This window comes from Leuresthes tenuis, unplaced genomic scaffold (assembly GCF_036924035.1).
Source record: "Leuresthes tenuis unplaced genomic scaffold, fLeuTen1.0.hap1 SCAF_19, whole genome shotgun sequence".
NCBI lineage: Eukaryota > Metazoa > Chordata > Actinopteri > Atheriniformes > Atherinopsidae > Leuresthes > Leuresthes tenuis.
In genome coordinates this window covers 4,974,667-4,990,839 of record NW_027325373.1, presented here as the reverse complement: position 1 = coordinate 4,990,839, position 16,173 = coordinate 4,974,667, and the positions used below count along the sequence as shown (strand labels likewise).

At 41.5% G+C, this 16,173-nt stretch overlaps 1 protein-coding gene across 1 annotated transcript; it reads right to left on the bottom strand.

Annotated features, from left to right (window-relative positions):
• Positions 1 to 357: 357 nt before the first annotated feature.
• Positions 358 to 11,717, bottom strand: ppp2r2ab (protein phosphatase 2, regulatory subunit B, alpha b). The gene is made up of 10 exons (XM_072371664.1): positions 11,427 to 11,717; positions 9,549 to 9,617; positions 7,031 to 7,128; positions 6,753 to 6,918; positions 5,085 to 5,197; positions 4,185 to 4,362; positions 3,899 to 4,063; positions 3,557 to 3,726; positions 3,047 to 3,138; positions 358 to 2,048 (listed from the first exon to the last, which is right to left on the bottom strand). Exons 1-10 carry the CDS (start codon positions 11,431 to 11,433, stop codon positions 1,769 to 1,771), a joined length of 1,338 nt encoding a protein of 445 aa, XP_072227765.1. The 5' UTR covers positions 11,434 to 11,717; the 3' UTR covers positions 358 to 1,768.
• Positions 11,718 to 16,173: the final 4,456 nt, after the last annotated feature.

Below are 16,173 nucleotides of genomic sequence, written 5' to 3'. Positions count from 1 at the left end.
CTCTGAAATAAGTAAAACTGCGTTAAGTCGTGTGGCATTTAGACTGGCGCCAGCCCAAGTTTCCAATGTTGGTGGGGGCGTGCGTGCCTCCACGTACACATGGCGCTAATTAGTCAGATGCGAGCTCAGTTGCAGTTTTCTGCAACCACACACCCGTGCGGCTGATTTCCCAGAGCGTTTCCATCAGAAATCCCATGTAAGGTGCGAGAAACTACAACAGATGTTCAACTAGAGTCACATTATTTTTAAGTAAAGCGTCAACACTAATCTGATGGCGTAAAAACAAAAAAATCTGGCAACCGACTAATACAATGAGAGCATCACTGTAACCAGGCATTTAAAACAGACCAGGCATGCTTAATCAGGCAATCACAAGGATGCAAAAGTAGTCCTTTATTGTTATTTTTTTCCTTCGCTGTCAAGAGTAAAATTGCAGTTATACATTACCAGAGGCATCGATAACTCAATCCCCCACATTTTTAAATATGATTTGTAGATATCAAGTGCAGAAGTTGTTTGTGTGGCTTTATTGCACCGTCAAATAAAGAAGCAATAACATCTGCGGTAGTTTGAATAGATGCTTTGGACGACTTAATGCCCCAAATAATGTACTTTTTTTTTGTTTTTTGTTTTTAATTGCAGCCGTACAACACAGATATCCAAGTATTTCCGTTGGTGCAGCGACAGAGTCCAGTGTCAGATTCAAAGTTTTCCCTGTTGTGAAGCGCTGCTGGGGAGCTATGGTACACGTGGGAAGACAATACTTAAGATCACTCAAGAAGATATGTCAAAAGGTCCAGCTTCATTTCACAAAATGGGACGGAACACATCAGGAGACTTTTAAACTTTTTTTTTTTTAATATAAATATGACAATCATAATAATTATCTTTGTATAGGCTCTATCTCTCATACCTGACTATTGTTGAACACAAAACAAAAGAGGGAATAAGAACCAATGCACAGAGATGTCAAGACAAAGAGCCAATCTAAAGAGGAAGTAAATAAAATTTAAAAAAAACTAAATCTTTTCTGGTGTTCGGGCTGTTTTGGTCACCCAGAGCCTGAGGCACAGCGACAGCGAGCAGAACAACACCTCTCTGGGCCAAAATCCGTGAAAACACTCTACTTAAAATCTTGGGAGGCCACAGTTGAGGTGTTGTGGTCCTGTATGAACAGTTAGTGTGTGGAAGGGACAAAAAAAATTATATATATAATAAATTAACTGAGCACACTTGTGTGACCTTTGAGTGCATGTTTTAATAAACACGGAGACGTAAAGAACCTCAAAAAAAGGTCGTATTTTCCTCAAAAATTTAACACCACGATGGCACAGGACAAAAAGGGGACATACTCAAGTGTTTATTTTCAACTACAGAGCAATTCTTTTGGGGGAAGTTATAAAAATAAGCGTGTCTGTAGTCAGAATTTGAAGGAAATTAAACTGTTTTACCCACATTAGAGAAGTTAGAAAGAAAAGGGCCAGTGGGCAAGAAAAAAAAAAAAAAAAAAAGAGACATGACAAAGGAAAAACTTGGCACAACATCACTTAAACGACAAGGCAGACGTCCCTCTGCTTCAGACAGACCGATGATGGGCAACAGAGTCTTCATCTGTCCACATCTAGAACAAAGTGGCAAAGTCTGGTCACTCGGTAGCGACGGACAGGGATGCTGGTTGTCGGCGTTACCACAGATCACCCCGGATGAGGCTGCGAGTGGTACGGTTGACGACACCTTCGCCTGATCACACACGAGGGTCACCCTGCTGCTAGTTTATTTTATCCTGGAATATGTAGAGGTTGTTGGTTGTTGCCACTGCGATGATGTTGTCCTGGGGATGCCAGGCAGTGTGAAGGATTTTCTTGTTGAAGTCCAAGCTGTCCACGCTGATTTCATCCTTCTTGCGTTTGCCGCCGGCACACACCTTGCGGGGCTTTAGGACCTGCATGGGCTTGCTGTTTTCACGGGACGCTTCCAACATGACATCCCGCCTGTGGCCGCGGTCGAACATTCGGAAGAAGTTGTTGTATGAGCCAGTCATCACCACACTGACAAGAGGGCACAAGGGGAGAGTGTATGAGCCTTCAGACAGCAATAATCCAGGAATCACATCTCCAATCCCCAGCGATAATCACAAATCACCGGGCTTGGAAGATGTTCATTCAGTTTTGTTTTTTTTATTTTGTGAGAAAAAGAAGAAAAAGACAACAACAGGTGGTTTTTATTTGATAGCTGAACTTTCTGGCTCTGTAAAATACCTAAAAAAGAGACAATTTTTAAGGGATGTTGATGCATCTTTCTGAAGAGCCAAGAGCCTTCAAGTTTTCTTAAGAACACATGAAGGGGCTGCCCCCCCTTGTGGCTCAATTGTTAAAAAACGCATGCTAAACTGCCCTCTTGGGCACCAAAACGCATAATAAAGTGCGCCCTTGGGAGCCAAAATGCATACTAAACTGCCCTCTCGGGGGCCAAAACATGTGCTAAACTGCCCTTGACAGTGGCTATATGTGCCTTTTGTGCACCCCACTGCTGGCAGCAAATAGTCCTGATCTCACTCTGATTGAAAAATATGGTGGATATCAGGGAAAATAAACAAAAGAGGTTAATGACGAGGCTTAATCCTAGAAAGATGGTCTGTCAGCTGCTCTACAAGAGAGATGGAACCCGACTGATGAAAAATATTGATTTTCATGAGAGAAGTCCACTCAAGTTCACGCCCCAAGCTTCCGTATCGTTTTTACTCCACTTCATCTGATGAAAAAGAAAAAGTTCTAAGAGATCTTTTAGTGCATGTTTTACAAAGCCAGACTGCTCAGCTACTAATTATAAATAAAATAAAACTAATTTTGGTCACAAAGATGAAAAAAATACAAACAAACTGAAAGGCCATCTTTCAAGTTCTCCAGGGTTTGTGAACGCCACACCAAAAGGAACGATTCAATTATCAGGAGACCAACCATGAGTAGCATATGAGCAGAAAAAGAAACCCAGCTAATGTAAGGACATTTTTAAAAGCATTGTATTTTCCAGAAGGACTTGTCTGTACCTGTCATTGCCATTCCAGCAGCATTCAAACTTGTCAAAGATGCAGTCGTTCTCGTAGAGCGAGCACAGCTTGCTCCTCAGGTACTCATGAACCTGCAATGATTGAAGGATTGTAAAAAGAGGCAGATGTGGAGGAGCGCCAAGTGTGAACAGACTCTTACTGATCCAGTTTGGAGATATTACTCTAAACTAGATTGGCAAGTCTGTTCACACTTCATAGTTTCTGTGACCCATGAAGTAAGTGAATGGCACTTAGATATATTGAATTTCACTGTGGCGAACAGCATTAATGCTGTTAAAAAAAATAAAAAATAGTGTGGTTTGGAGCATGATAATGAAAGGACAATCTGACATTAAAACGTCATTAACAAAAAAGAATTGCTGCTTTGTACTTTGTGTCAACAAGGCCATCAAATTGCACTGGGCTTTTAAATTATATTACATGTGTTCGCAACTGTGTAACAAGCCTCACACCACATGGTGATGCCGAGCATCTGCTCATCATTCTCACCTGATACGTTTCCACTGGCCTGTTTTCCATGTTCAGGTCCCAAACTTTCACCGATAAGTAGTCCCTGGTCATCATGTAGCGCCCGTTGTGGCTGAACTTGACATCTGAGATCGACGATATGATCTCAGAGAAGAAGGAGCGGTTACTGGGATCTTCTGGCTCCTCGAACACTGGACGATTGAAAGCAGAAGGAGACACCGATCAAAAGTGCAGCCCTCTCCAGAGGTCCGGTGTTAAAGGACCAACAGCTCACTGACAACTTATTGTCAAGCTTCAGTGGTTAATCTACCTGCCGTAACAGAAGAAGAGTGATGGATAAAAACAAACACAGGAAGTACTCACACTTGGAGTGCTTGTCACAGAGGGCTGAAGCCCTCATGTCGCAGAGGCGGATTGTTCCTTTGCTGCTGCTGTAGACGAAGGTGTTGCACTGATGAGGATGAAACTCTGCTGCTGTGATCACCTCTGTTAGCTCCTCCATGTTGGCCGGTTTGATGTCAACAACATCTGAGGAGCACACGGTTAAGGACACATCGACATGGCCTCGTAAGAGAGTCTGACTCGATTGTTTCTTTCACACTGGATTTGGATGGAGAAGGTGCTCAGACAGACGTGCGTTTAAGGATACTGAAGCTGCGGTCGGTGATCTCCAGGTGCCAGAGGTTGACGCGGAGGTCGTCTGCAGAAAGGTAGGTCTCATTGTCACTGTTAACCGAGACTGAGTTGATGTGGTAGGTGTGAGCGTTGGCGAACACCCTCCGTGGACTGGCCTCAACCATGAGGTCCATCGGTATCAAAACAGGTACCTGAGGGAGGAAAAAGCAAGAGATCACCTTAATATTAGGAGAGCTGAATTCTGAAGCACTAAAATCTCTTAGAAATACTTCTTTTTCAATTCACCAGAGCATGTAGCAAGTACGTTGGGTGGAATTCTATTGGCTGGATGAAAATGGCGCAAAGCATCCTCTTTTATTCAGGGAGCCTCCCAGTTGTTGTTTTTTTTCCTTTTTTTTGTAAAAAAGATTCTGTCTCCACAAATAAAAAGACAAAGCCTGACCTGTGCTGAACGTGATTGACCAAGATAATGACTAAGATTCTAGTTCCTCTACAGTCCCGAGTCTTCTTTGCTGTATTTTGTGCTTCATGATTCATCAAATGGTTTCGGCTGGTTAAAGGTCGGTCCAGCACCCGGACAAAGCCATGCTTCGTTGGAATAGATGCAGTGTAGGATTTAGCATCGTCTTGCTGAAAAAGACGTCATCTGGAAGGGTGCACATGTTGCTCTAAAACCTAAAACACACCTTTCAGCACTGATGGGACCTTTTCAGATGTACGAGTTGCCAGTTCTGTGGGAACGAATGCACCCTCATAACTCACAGATCCTCTGCATTTAATCTTTTGAGTTCCGTACTGTAGATGATGAAAAGTCTACAACCTGGTTACGCTCCATAGAATATCTTTATAATGTGATTTCTATGCCCCACTGTATTCCTTCTCATGTCACGTATGTTTTGCAGCTTTGACTGACCCGCAGCGACGTGATAGTGTTTGGATCTTTGTATCTTCCATCCTCCTCTTTGAGATTATAGCCCTCTGGTCTCCTGTCTCGTTCACTGATTTTCCACAATTTAATTGTCTTATCTGTGTGAAGAGAAAATATCACATTTAGGCCCTGTTAACATTTGATTGAAACATGCATTTTGGGTGATCCTATCACAGGGACACAGCCCTAAAGACGGGCGTGAATGCACTCCGGGTGGATTCAGCAGGCATTCTGACCCGACTGCTCAGGCTACATTCAGAGGTAATCCTCGGATGCATTCATCTACGTTTGTTTAGCAGTCTAAACGCACATGTGTCCTGAGCCTCACTGAAAGACCACCTGCTGACCCGAAGGGAATCCATGCATACAGTGGAGTTAGCTCCAGATGTTTTTTCCCCCAACAGTATTTCCAGATTTCAAAGGAAAACCTCCTGTTCATCTTTTATGTTAATTACTGCAGCAACAGTGAACAGAGCAGCTGTGAGCCAACCCTAATCCATGAAAAGAAATATCCGATTCAGTGTGGCGAATATCAGATAGTAGCTTATCGGGTTGCTTTGGAAGCGCTTTCGATGTTTTTCGATTGTACCCACTGCATCCTAAAATGCTTTGGCCCTCTCAACTATCTCAGCTTCCCTAAAGGTATGTCACATGTGTGCCCACTCCTGCCTTCGGTTTTGTTCCTTTCTTCATTTCACTCGGGCTGTTTGAAAGGTGTTCATGTCTAAATAATGGCATAGTTCGGGTCACTAAATCCATTTGTGATTTCACCAGAAACAGTTGAGCTGTTGTTTGTTCTTCAGCCGACTGTGTGACGGAGACTCCGTCCTTATGTACACACAGAGAGCCCGACGCAGCTCTACGACAAAACCTTTGCCTCGCTATTCCATAGCTGCATTCCCCCAGTTAAAAAATATCTTAACAGAGATTAATTTAATTTCCTGCATATAGTAGTTTTGTAATGTGTATCAAACACTGGCCATCTCTTTGTGTTTAAGACTAAGATGAAAATTTAGCTTATATGGGGGTTTGGGTTTGGTCTTCAACATATTAATTTCATCTCTTTTTTGTTTGTTGCAGATTTTATTAATCTTACTGTAATCTACAAAAAGTAATAGAAATTAAGTGATTCTCTTCCATTTTTTATATTGTGTTTCATTGCTTTTAATTGCTTTTTGAAGCACTGTAGTGCACTTTGCTTGAAAAACTGCTGTATGATCGATTCGACTTCCTGAAAAACACGATCTCTGCCTTTTCTTCCCCGCTTATGGAACTCCAAAGCCTCTTAAACATCTTTTGGTAGTTTTCCTGAAATTTCCTCACAGGGAGCAGGCTTATGCACTTGGAATCTTTATGAACACAGCCCCTGATCACAAACGAGCACTGTGGGGACGTATTTTAGTGCCAGGTGCATACGCATGTACAGAGAGCTGTCCACCTGTGATCGGATCACCCAGGACACATAATACCTATATAATATAATACCTAATCTATAAACATTTTCATCTGCAGATCTTCACCATGTTCACATCTGACTTCAGTCTAAAAGGGTCTCATTTTTCTGTGAAAACACAGTTTGAACCGCTCCCATTTGTTTAAAAACTGGTTCACCGCAGACTTCAGCAGTTAACACTTATCCAGTGACTGATTTACCGTTAGTTGACAAGAGAAACTGAGCAGCATTCTTCTGAGGAAGCCAGCGAATCTTGTTGATCTTTTCCTCTATTTCCAAACTCTTCAAGTAGTCAAACTCGGGCTCGTGGCTCTGGAAGGTGCTGTAAACATTGTACTCGCTCCGAAACTGAGGCGGATTCCTATTCTGTCGGGAGCCATGTGAAAATTCACATTAACATGAGTTCATCAGGTGCATTACAAACAGAAAGAAGCATCTTCTGAGTAGGAAGTGATAGTTTGTTGGAATGTGAGAGTACCTCTATTTCCTGCTGGAAAATGACTACACGTCCACCCTTGTCTCCAGTGGCCAGCAGCTCCCCTGTGTGGTTAAACTCAACAGTGGAAATAATGTCCGCTGAAAACAAAAAGATAAAAGAAAGGTTAAAAGAAACTTTATTTATACCAAGAACAATGACAACGTAGTCAGTCTCAACTAGCCCTGCATTTCCCTCTCTGGGAATCAGAGCATTATATGAACGGACATGTTTGAGCTGCAGAGATATGTCAGAGAATGTAGAGCAGACAGTAGATGATCACTAACCTAGTTTCTCTCTTTACCCCCCCCTTACTCTGACAGTATTAAAATATCCTCTCGCTCACATATACATAAGTACTTGCTTAAGTCTGTCTTTCCTATTGGATACCAAGATAAATATATCATGCATCTCTATTCTATCTAAACATACAGAGATATAATACCTTGGCCATGTCGCCCATCCCTATCGGATAAAAATTGTACATGCGGTCTGCACAAATGGAAACAGTCCATTTAAAGATTCTGTGGCAGCCTGCAGAACAGGCAACAATATACAGGATAAAGAGACAAATGGAATTTAAGGCTAAAGAAAAGCATAATTAATCTAACTTCAGGCATCGCGTGTTTTTTAACAATTCAAATATTCAACAAAACTCAAACATGTCAGAGTGCTGCAGAACCCCATGATTAGTGTAGACTCAACCGGTGACAATCCAAGAGTCCTGTGGTGCTACTTCAGATTCGTTCACTTATTAAGGAATAAAAACATCAAAGAGTCGAAAAAAATTAGGTTTCAACTACTTGAGAAAATGTCCCAATGAAAGAGAAACTTTATATTCTTAAGTATAAAGTGTTTAATAGGCGCATCAAGTGTGAGTCAATTATACGGCATCCGTTTACATCAGCCGGCGTTTCACTATAATCAGTCGACTGCTTTGAGACACCAGGTTGCACCTCACTGAGATCCATTATACATGCAGTGTGTTGGCAAGTAAAGAAAGTTAAATCTGACTTATTTACAGCAAGGGGGGAGTGTAATAGTTACAGGCAGAGGTGTAAAAAGAAGTCACAGCTCCTCTTAAACAATCTTCTGATGGATCTTTTGTCACATGTGAGGCAACATCTCCAGTTTTATTCTTGAATGTGCTGTGATGGCGGATTCTCAAGGGGGTTTTCCTCTAAAAGTGGATGCAATGCTGGTCCAGAGCCAGAATCTTACTTATACCCCCCCCCCTTTCTTTGTTTGACCCACCAAAGCTCTGGACCAGCTCTTTGTTGGGCCAGAGCAAAGAAGCATCTGGGACTGTGGGCAAGGTTATGGAGCCCAATCGAACCAGCTAAAAGGGTTTAAAAGCCATGTTTAAATATTCAGAGTCAGTGTACTGTTCAATCTGCTTAATTTCAAACAGAACAAAAAAAAGAAAAGAAAAAAAACGGGTTTCAACATGGATTATCATTCCCTGCTGTTTAGCGGTTTCTTATTGCCAGGCAACGTTTATAAACCCGTCCCCATGTGCCGCACTCACCACTGCCACTTTCAGTGAATTTGAACTGAACTTTGTCACAAACATTATCGAGCGTTTTAATGTCGCTAACTGGCGATTATACGTCCCACTTGAGACAGTTGTATAAATCCCATTTGCATTGCTGCTTATAAATACTGATCAGCACTTACAGATGCCAATTGATAGGGCAAAGAAAGCTATTTGAGCTATTAAAATGACCCTGATGTTACCTAGCAAGTTAGCAGAACTAAGCCAAAATTCCATCTTCGCTTTGTCAGAAGCCAATTAATGGCGTTTGACTTGTTGAAGAGAATTTAGGTGCAAGTCAGTAATTGTTATTTTACAAAATGAGAAACAAATGGCTCTTTAATACGACATCTGCTGCACAGTGAACTGCAAAAGAGTGCACAGTGTAGGCACAGCAGAGGTGATTATCATGTCAGCATTTATACAGCTCTCTGAATTTACCATCTAAAATAATTCCTCTCAAAAATCTTTGCATTTCAGTTACTGGAGATAAGATGAGGCTGGGTGTCCAACTTTGCTCACCGACAGGTAGCTTCTAAAATTAAAATAAGTGTCTGGATTGCAGCAGCACTACCATAATTATAATACAGCTCTAATAAGACCAATGTTTCAGGAAACAGATTATAAGAACTGAACCATTAGTGTGAACAAAACACTAAAGCTGAAATCTTAATATTGGCTAAAATCTTGAACATGCAGTGCTCTCACTGATCATTTTCAAACTGAACACAAAAGATGAGTCATCGAGTTCAGAGCAATGACACAGCTTATTTAAGGGATTCAGAGTTCAAATTAAAAACCTATGACATTACAATCCTGCTGAGGGGCGTGTGCATTTAAAATGTGTAATATCACAGACTGTCACACCCTCAGATTGCTAAATAGTGACAGTGCTGTTTAGCTAATGTTTGCTCAATATCTTAACACACCGACATATTTTCCCAACATGCCTTACGCTTTTTTTCCCCCTCAAATGATAGTTCATACCTTCAGCTACGTCATCATCAATGGCTCCTTTCACCTGAGAGAAGCACCACTGCATGTCACCTCCAGGTCCTGCAAGAGGAACAAACACTCAAATTGCATTTCTGGCTAGCGACAGGTTTATGACATCATTAAAAAACAACACAAAGAAACAGAAAGCCCCTTCTTCTTCTCTTGTTTATGTACATGCAAACTTTTCAACAGCAGAATAATAAAAGGCATCGGTTTAAGCACAATCAGGCAGTGAAGAACAATGATGCTGAAACTAAAGACTGATGGCAGACCAGTTGCAAAACTGCGTGGCATCATCGATGTGCACATAACCTCACAACTTCTGCAAGTCTCACACCAAAGAAAAGAAACTGACATTTAATTCTCACGCAATACAAACAGAGAGATATTCCAGGACTACTCTACGCACACGTGATACCTGCAGAACCAGTTCTGTTATGGGAAGTGTCGGGTACAAATCATGTCCACCGTACAGAATGTACTCCAGACCACAGTTACAATCACAGAGAGACTTTCATCTTTTCTATGACTTGTAAACTAGTAATGGCAGGAGATGTTCTGAGGACAGTATCATACATCAGCTGGAAAAAAGGGGGAAAAAAAAACAAAGCATCCTGTCTTAACTGATAATAAACACCCGCCTAGGTTCTTCAACATAGCTCATTGCAAAAGAAAGGCGATATGCTCCTACATGATTTTACACATGGTTGTTTCCACTCCTGCAAAACTAAAACGGATTTCATATGCTGATTACAATGTCCACACATATCGTAAAAGCCCTGCAAAAATAATCAAGGACACTTATTAGTCAGGCATACGTAGCGAAGTGGATCCTGATATGAAACAATAAGGAAAGACAGAGCTGGCACCCAAGAAATTGCCAGGAAAAGTCAATAAATGTCTCAATGAGGAAATTCAATCCTCCAATAAAATTCAGTTTTGGGATAACACCCAATGCCAGTGTCGTCTCTACTACCAAATGGACAAAATGCATCTACTAGAAACATTTCTTGCCACCGTTGAAGGGCTATACTATCAAACAGGTAAGGAAGGGCTGAGGGCGCACACCCATTTCAATAACTACAACAACTCCACCCTTACTGTCAGGATAAACTAATGAATGACAAGCACAACAAGGCGAGATTGAATTCATTCTCAACCATCTTATTTGAACGGTTCGTTCTCTTCCTTCTGATGTCCCAGGCACATTCCCTGTGATTCTTCAGTCCTTTTGGGCAGGAACAGCACAAACAGCCAGCTCAGTCCGCGGCAGGCCTGGACTGCTAGCCTGCATGTGGGCAATGTCAAAGTTTGCGCTAAAGCTAGCTCGCCTGGCTTATCAAGCCACCTTCGGTATGTTTAAGAAAACTGTAGTGGTGCAGACACCGCCCCCACAACCTTTGACTATTTACTTAATTTCTAACCATTAGCAACATACCAGAACATGTAAATAAGCAGTTCATAGGATCCATGCACAAGTCTGATAATAAGCCGTTACAACTACGAGAACTTGGCGTTACAGTGTCAAATAATTATAGCAATGTTTGGCTAAAAGGGTACGCATAGTTAGCTTGTAATAATAGTTCGGGTCGGTTTACCAGCTATCGTATGCTAACAGCCGATGGCTAACGAGCTTTAGCCGGTAAAGACAGGCCAGATGGGCGATGACACTTGAGTTTACTAGCTAGCTAAGGCTAGCATTGGCTAACTTTGGCTAGCTTGCTGTCGTTAGCTAAACCAACAGTCAGCTGCGTTAGCTAAATCTGTCACCTCCCAAGTCGGAGAGCTTGTTGCAACAGAGCCGCGCAGTAAAAAAAAAAAAGCCACTCAGGTTAATACATTTATGAGTGTAATGGTTAAAGTAATTACCTGCCATGACGAGACAGACAGTGGAGCTTGCCTCAGTCAGTCACGATCCTGCTTCCCACTCCCACGCGCTGATTCGTGGGATCTGAACTTTTTCTTCCGCTCAGTACTGTGTGCGCAGAGCTGGATGTCAGGCCTTAAATGAAGCGTATCACTGGGTATTTTATTACTCTCCCGTTTGATTTCCCGCTACTCCCTTTGCTGATTCCCTCTGTGTGTCAGCCTCTCTCGCCGCCGGCTACCTCGCATCCCACAAGTCACTTCTTCCCCACCCCACTAGATTCTCTTCCGCACGTGAACCAAAGGCTTTTTATAATGCGCGCGCACACGGTAAAAGGAGCTGTAAAGGCACGCGCGTATATTCTGTTGGATATCTAGCATTGGATGGAGAGAGAACTGTCCTTCTTAATCTGTAAACTAACGCTGCTTCTTAAAATAACAGAGTAAACTTAGGTGCTGATAATTACTGCGTTCAGCTTCCTTAAAAGGTGCATTTGTTACTGTGTCGCAATGTCCAAGTCTTACAAACGGATACGACTATGTCCATATATTAATGAATAACACTTAGTGTAGTAGTGCCTGGAAAAAAGCGTATAAACTTACTGTTAATTTCCTTCTCGATGTTTGTTTTGTCTATCTATTTTTTTAAATGGCCTTTCTAGCAAAGGATAAACTCACCATTTGCATGTTTTTGTAACAACACAACTCTAGAACATCCCACATCATGAGTGTCCTGGAGAGGCAGCTATTGCCTCACCAAAGTAAGCAAGTGAAGGCCTTTCAGGACCGACTCCAGTTTGTTATCGTGCTGGGATTTGTGTGGAGGATGCTATCATCTACCTGCTTGAGTAAGCTTGCTCTCATCTAGACAAAACAGGCAGCACAGTGAGGACCGTGTTCTTTAATATCTCCAGTGCTTTTATCAGAAATCCAGCCTGTTCTGTCACGTAAGAAGCTACAGAAATTACAGATGGATGCTTCCACGACCTCCTGGGTTATTGACTACCTAACTGCGACTGAAGGGTTGTGTGTCTGAGGAGGTGGTCAGCAGCACAGGAGCACCGCAGGGGACTGTACTCTCACCGTTTCTCTTTGCACCTCAGTATAACTCCAGAGTCCTGTCATCTCCAGAAATAAGCCAAACAATGTCTCCATCTTAAGAGAAGAGGTGCAGGTTCTTGAATACAGATACCTAGGAGTCTACCTGGGCAGCAGACTGGACTGGAAATGCAACACTTAGGCTGTCTTGGGGAAAAAATGGCATAACAGACTTGTAACTCTGCTTGTACCTTTTGCTAAGGTCCTTCTGCACCAAAATGTTGCATGTTCTCTACCAGTCTGTTGTGGAGAGTGAAGTGGGCCTTGCAGCCGTTTGTTTGTGCAGCAGCTTCAGAGCCAGTGACTCAAAGAAATTGAACAAACCGATAAAGAAAGTTGGCTCTGTGCTGGGTACTGTTCTGAGCCCCTCCAGTTCATGCACATGTTTAAAAAATCCTGTTTTGGTCAAACTAACAATAATCTGTTTTTTTTTTTTTTTTGTAGTGACATGTAAATGTGCTTACCGACTCTCTGCCCCAGGTGGAGAAAGTTCTGCCCCACTTGCTCCAGTCAGTGAGTCCAGGGCAGCTCTGTCAGTGCCTCGCTTTTTATTGCTTTTTAGTCTTTACAGTATGAGCATAGCAGAGCCAGTGTTGCACAGTTGGAGGAGACTTTGCAGAACTGTTGGGCAGGGATGTGGGTGAGGCCATATTAGCTTAATCAAAACCCATTCACTAAAAGAGGAAGAAGTTGCAGGAACATACACGTCCTGTTTTCAGGAACACAGGTGAGTTCTTTACGTGAGTAATAACTGCGAGAGTTGGATGTTAAACTTGATATATATTTAACAGAATGTAACACAAAATTTTTGCAAATAGTGACATGACACAGGTAAACTATAAGATTATTATACAGTAATAAGCTTAACATGTATGTTTTCTTGCCTGTCACAGTTTCTCAGCAAGATATTTTTCCTCCTCCAGGAGTTTCTGTGAGTCATGCATGCTGAAAAAAAATCAATTGTCTGTTGAAAGAATCTGGAGGGACTGAAGAGCTTGTAAAATTTCTTCACAGCACCAACACGCAGGCCTTGACTTGGGTGAGCTTCACCACCCACATGGACGCGTCAGATCCTTTATCTTTTTCAGAGAAAGCATGCCTGCTGGAGAGAAATACAGCATTCCTGCACTTTAGCTGGCTCAGAATGTGAGGGACATCATCCACTGGAAGGCCCAAAGGGATAGAAACTGAGATGAATTTATCTTTGCTGAAAGCTTGCAGAGTTGGCCTGAAGCTATTAAAACAGACAAATGCAGTTTGGTTTATTAAAGTTGTCAAATATGTGAATTCACTCCCAAGCTATGCTTTCCAACCCAGTTCATGATTTCAAGTCTCGTTATTGACATTTCAGAGAATAAGATCTATATCAATCATCATCAGACAAGATCACCCCTCAGCTGGACAGCACAAACAAGACCCAGCAAGGTAATAAAAGGAAAGCAGCTGGAAGTAAGGCCAGCCAAGGTTTCATGTATATCTGTCTTTAAAGACAACCCACCAAGCCCAACTTCAACTGCTTTTACTCATAGGTCTAAATCTTACATTTTTATGGGTTATCAATACCAGGAGGATTCAGCCTGTTAATGTCTGTGCAAAAATTCTATACTAAACCTTTGAGAAGATAATGAATTATTTCATAACAGAGACGACAAAGTTGTGCTGCTGGTGGTAATAGAAGAAATATAACTTAAACTTCAAATCAAAGTCAGGAACCATTCTTTAAACAAACAAATCCCTTCAGGAGATGATATGTCACACAAAAAAACAAGAAAAAAAATGTCAGTGCACCACAGAAGGTTTTATGTGGCACACTCTGAAACACTTGCTCTGATTTGGTTGAGCTGATCCTTTTAGTTTAACCATGACATCCACAGAGGGCATCTTAGGTGCGCTGCTCTGTCAGTTAAGGGTTCCACAACTTCCTTTGTTCCAGGCTGACTGAGGCACGCGTTCCTGCCTCAAGCTGCAAGGCACAAAAACAAGACTTTCTTGTTTGAATGTTTTTATCTACAACTGGATCTCTTCAACGTGTGCAGGAATTACAACTTTTAGACTGTGGTAGACAATAATGAGAACAATACAGTACACAGTATCCATTGAAATCAACATGCAAATTCAATGAATAAGTTGCACCGACTTGTTCAACATGATCTTATGTGTTCATATAGATAGCACACTACTTTGGCCACTTTTGCATGTTGTATTCACGCATTTGTAAGCTTCTTGAGTGTCTTTCTGTGTTGTCTGTACATATGCTCAATATTCTAGTATATACAACCCCTGGCAAACAATATGGCATCGCTTTTCTTAGAGGATATTAATTTATCTGGTTTATTTCATGGGAGCAAAAATATCACAGATATGGCACAAAACCTTTGTTTCCCAGGTGAATATTCTGGCTTTTTAAAACATGTATTACACATTAAATACAAAATGCAAACGAGTCTACAGTTAAAGAGGGTTAACTGTCTACTACATCCAAAATGTGGAGCTGATACGAACAAAATGGGAAGCATGTAAAAGAGGAAACATACAGGTCGACCAAGGAAGATGTCGAAGTGTCAAAGTAATACACCTTGGAAATGAAAAATGCATAGAAAAAGGAGTCAGTGCCAGTGTCTCCGACCAAACTGCAAGAAACCAGATGAATGAATGTGATTCATAGCCTTAAAAAAGCCAAAGGTGAAGCACCACCACCAACAAAGCAAGGTTATAGAGGGCTAAAGACCATCAGTCATGGACTGTGGATGTTTGGATAAAAGTAATATTGAGTGATAAATCATCGATCTGCACTGGGCAAGGAGATGGTGATGGAACTTCTGTTGGGTGCAGGTCCAATGAAACATAGGAAAACGAACGCCTGAAGAAAACGAGCACATTTCCTCATTCATCAATGACATGGGGTTGATGCCAGGTAAAGGACCAGGGGAGATGGCACAGGCACACATTGAAGGAAGAAGAAAAGTTCCCAAAATGTCAATCAAAAGATTCAGGTGTGGTGATACTGAGGTCATTTTCAGAACGATAATGAATCTTGCCACAACTGTCCCGATTTCAATCTAAATGAAGATTCGTGTTGGAAATTAAAAAAAAATGGTCCATGACAAGGCTTAGTAATGACAATGTTAATAATAATAATAATAATAATAATAATAATAACAACAACAACATGAACTATAATAACAATGATAATGATGATAATAAGAACTTTTTAAAAATTAAATTAAACAACTTAATGAAGATCCTTCAAGAGTGATAAATCCATAATCTTGCCAGGTGTTGTTTTCAACCCATCTCTACAAATAGGGGATAGGAGATACAATCACATCCCTCGTGTTAAGTGTTCTGTTCAGAGAACCACTGTTGTTGCTCAGTCAACCATATAATTTTTATCCAAGTATGCTGGCTTTGTGTGGATGAATGAAAACATACCTGCAGTGTGTCACTGTGGCCACTAGAGGACAAGCAAGCTTTGAAGACTTGCAAGTTGATTTCAATTGAATCGCCATCTGGTTATTGGGGTCTGATACTTTCTTTGCATCCTAATATCAGCATTAGATTATGACTGCTGATTACATAAATACAAATTACCGATAAATAATAATAGAGAAACAACAGAAAAAGCAGTTTTTTGACAATTGCAACTTGTGGA

Bases quoted from the DNA above. Each gene is read 5' to 3' on its own strand.
- ppp2r2ab (XM_072371664.1), bottom strand. The intron at 5,198-6,752 runs GTAAATCAGTCA...CTCTTCACACAG, and splicing joins GTTTCTCTTGTCAACTAACG to ATAAGACAATTAAATTGTGG. The intron at 4,064-4,184 runs GTATCCTTAAAC...TGTGCTCCTCAG, and splicing joins GATCACCGACCGCAGCTTCA to ATGTTGTTGACATCAAACCG.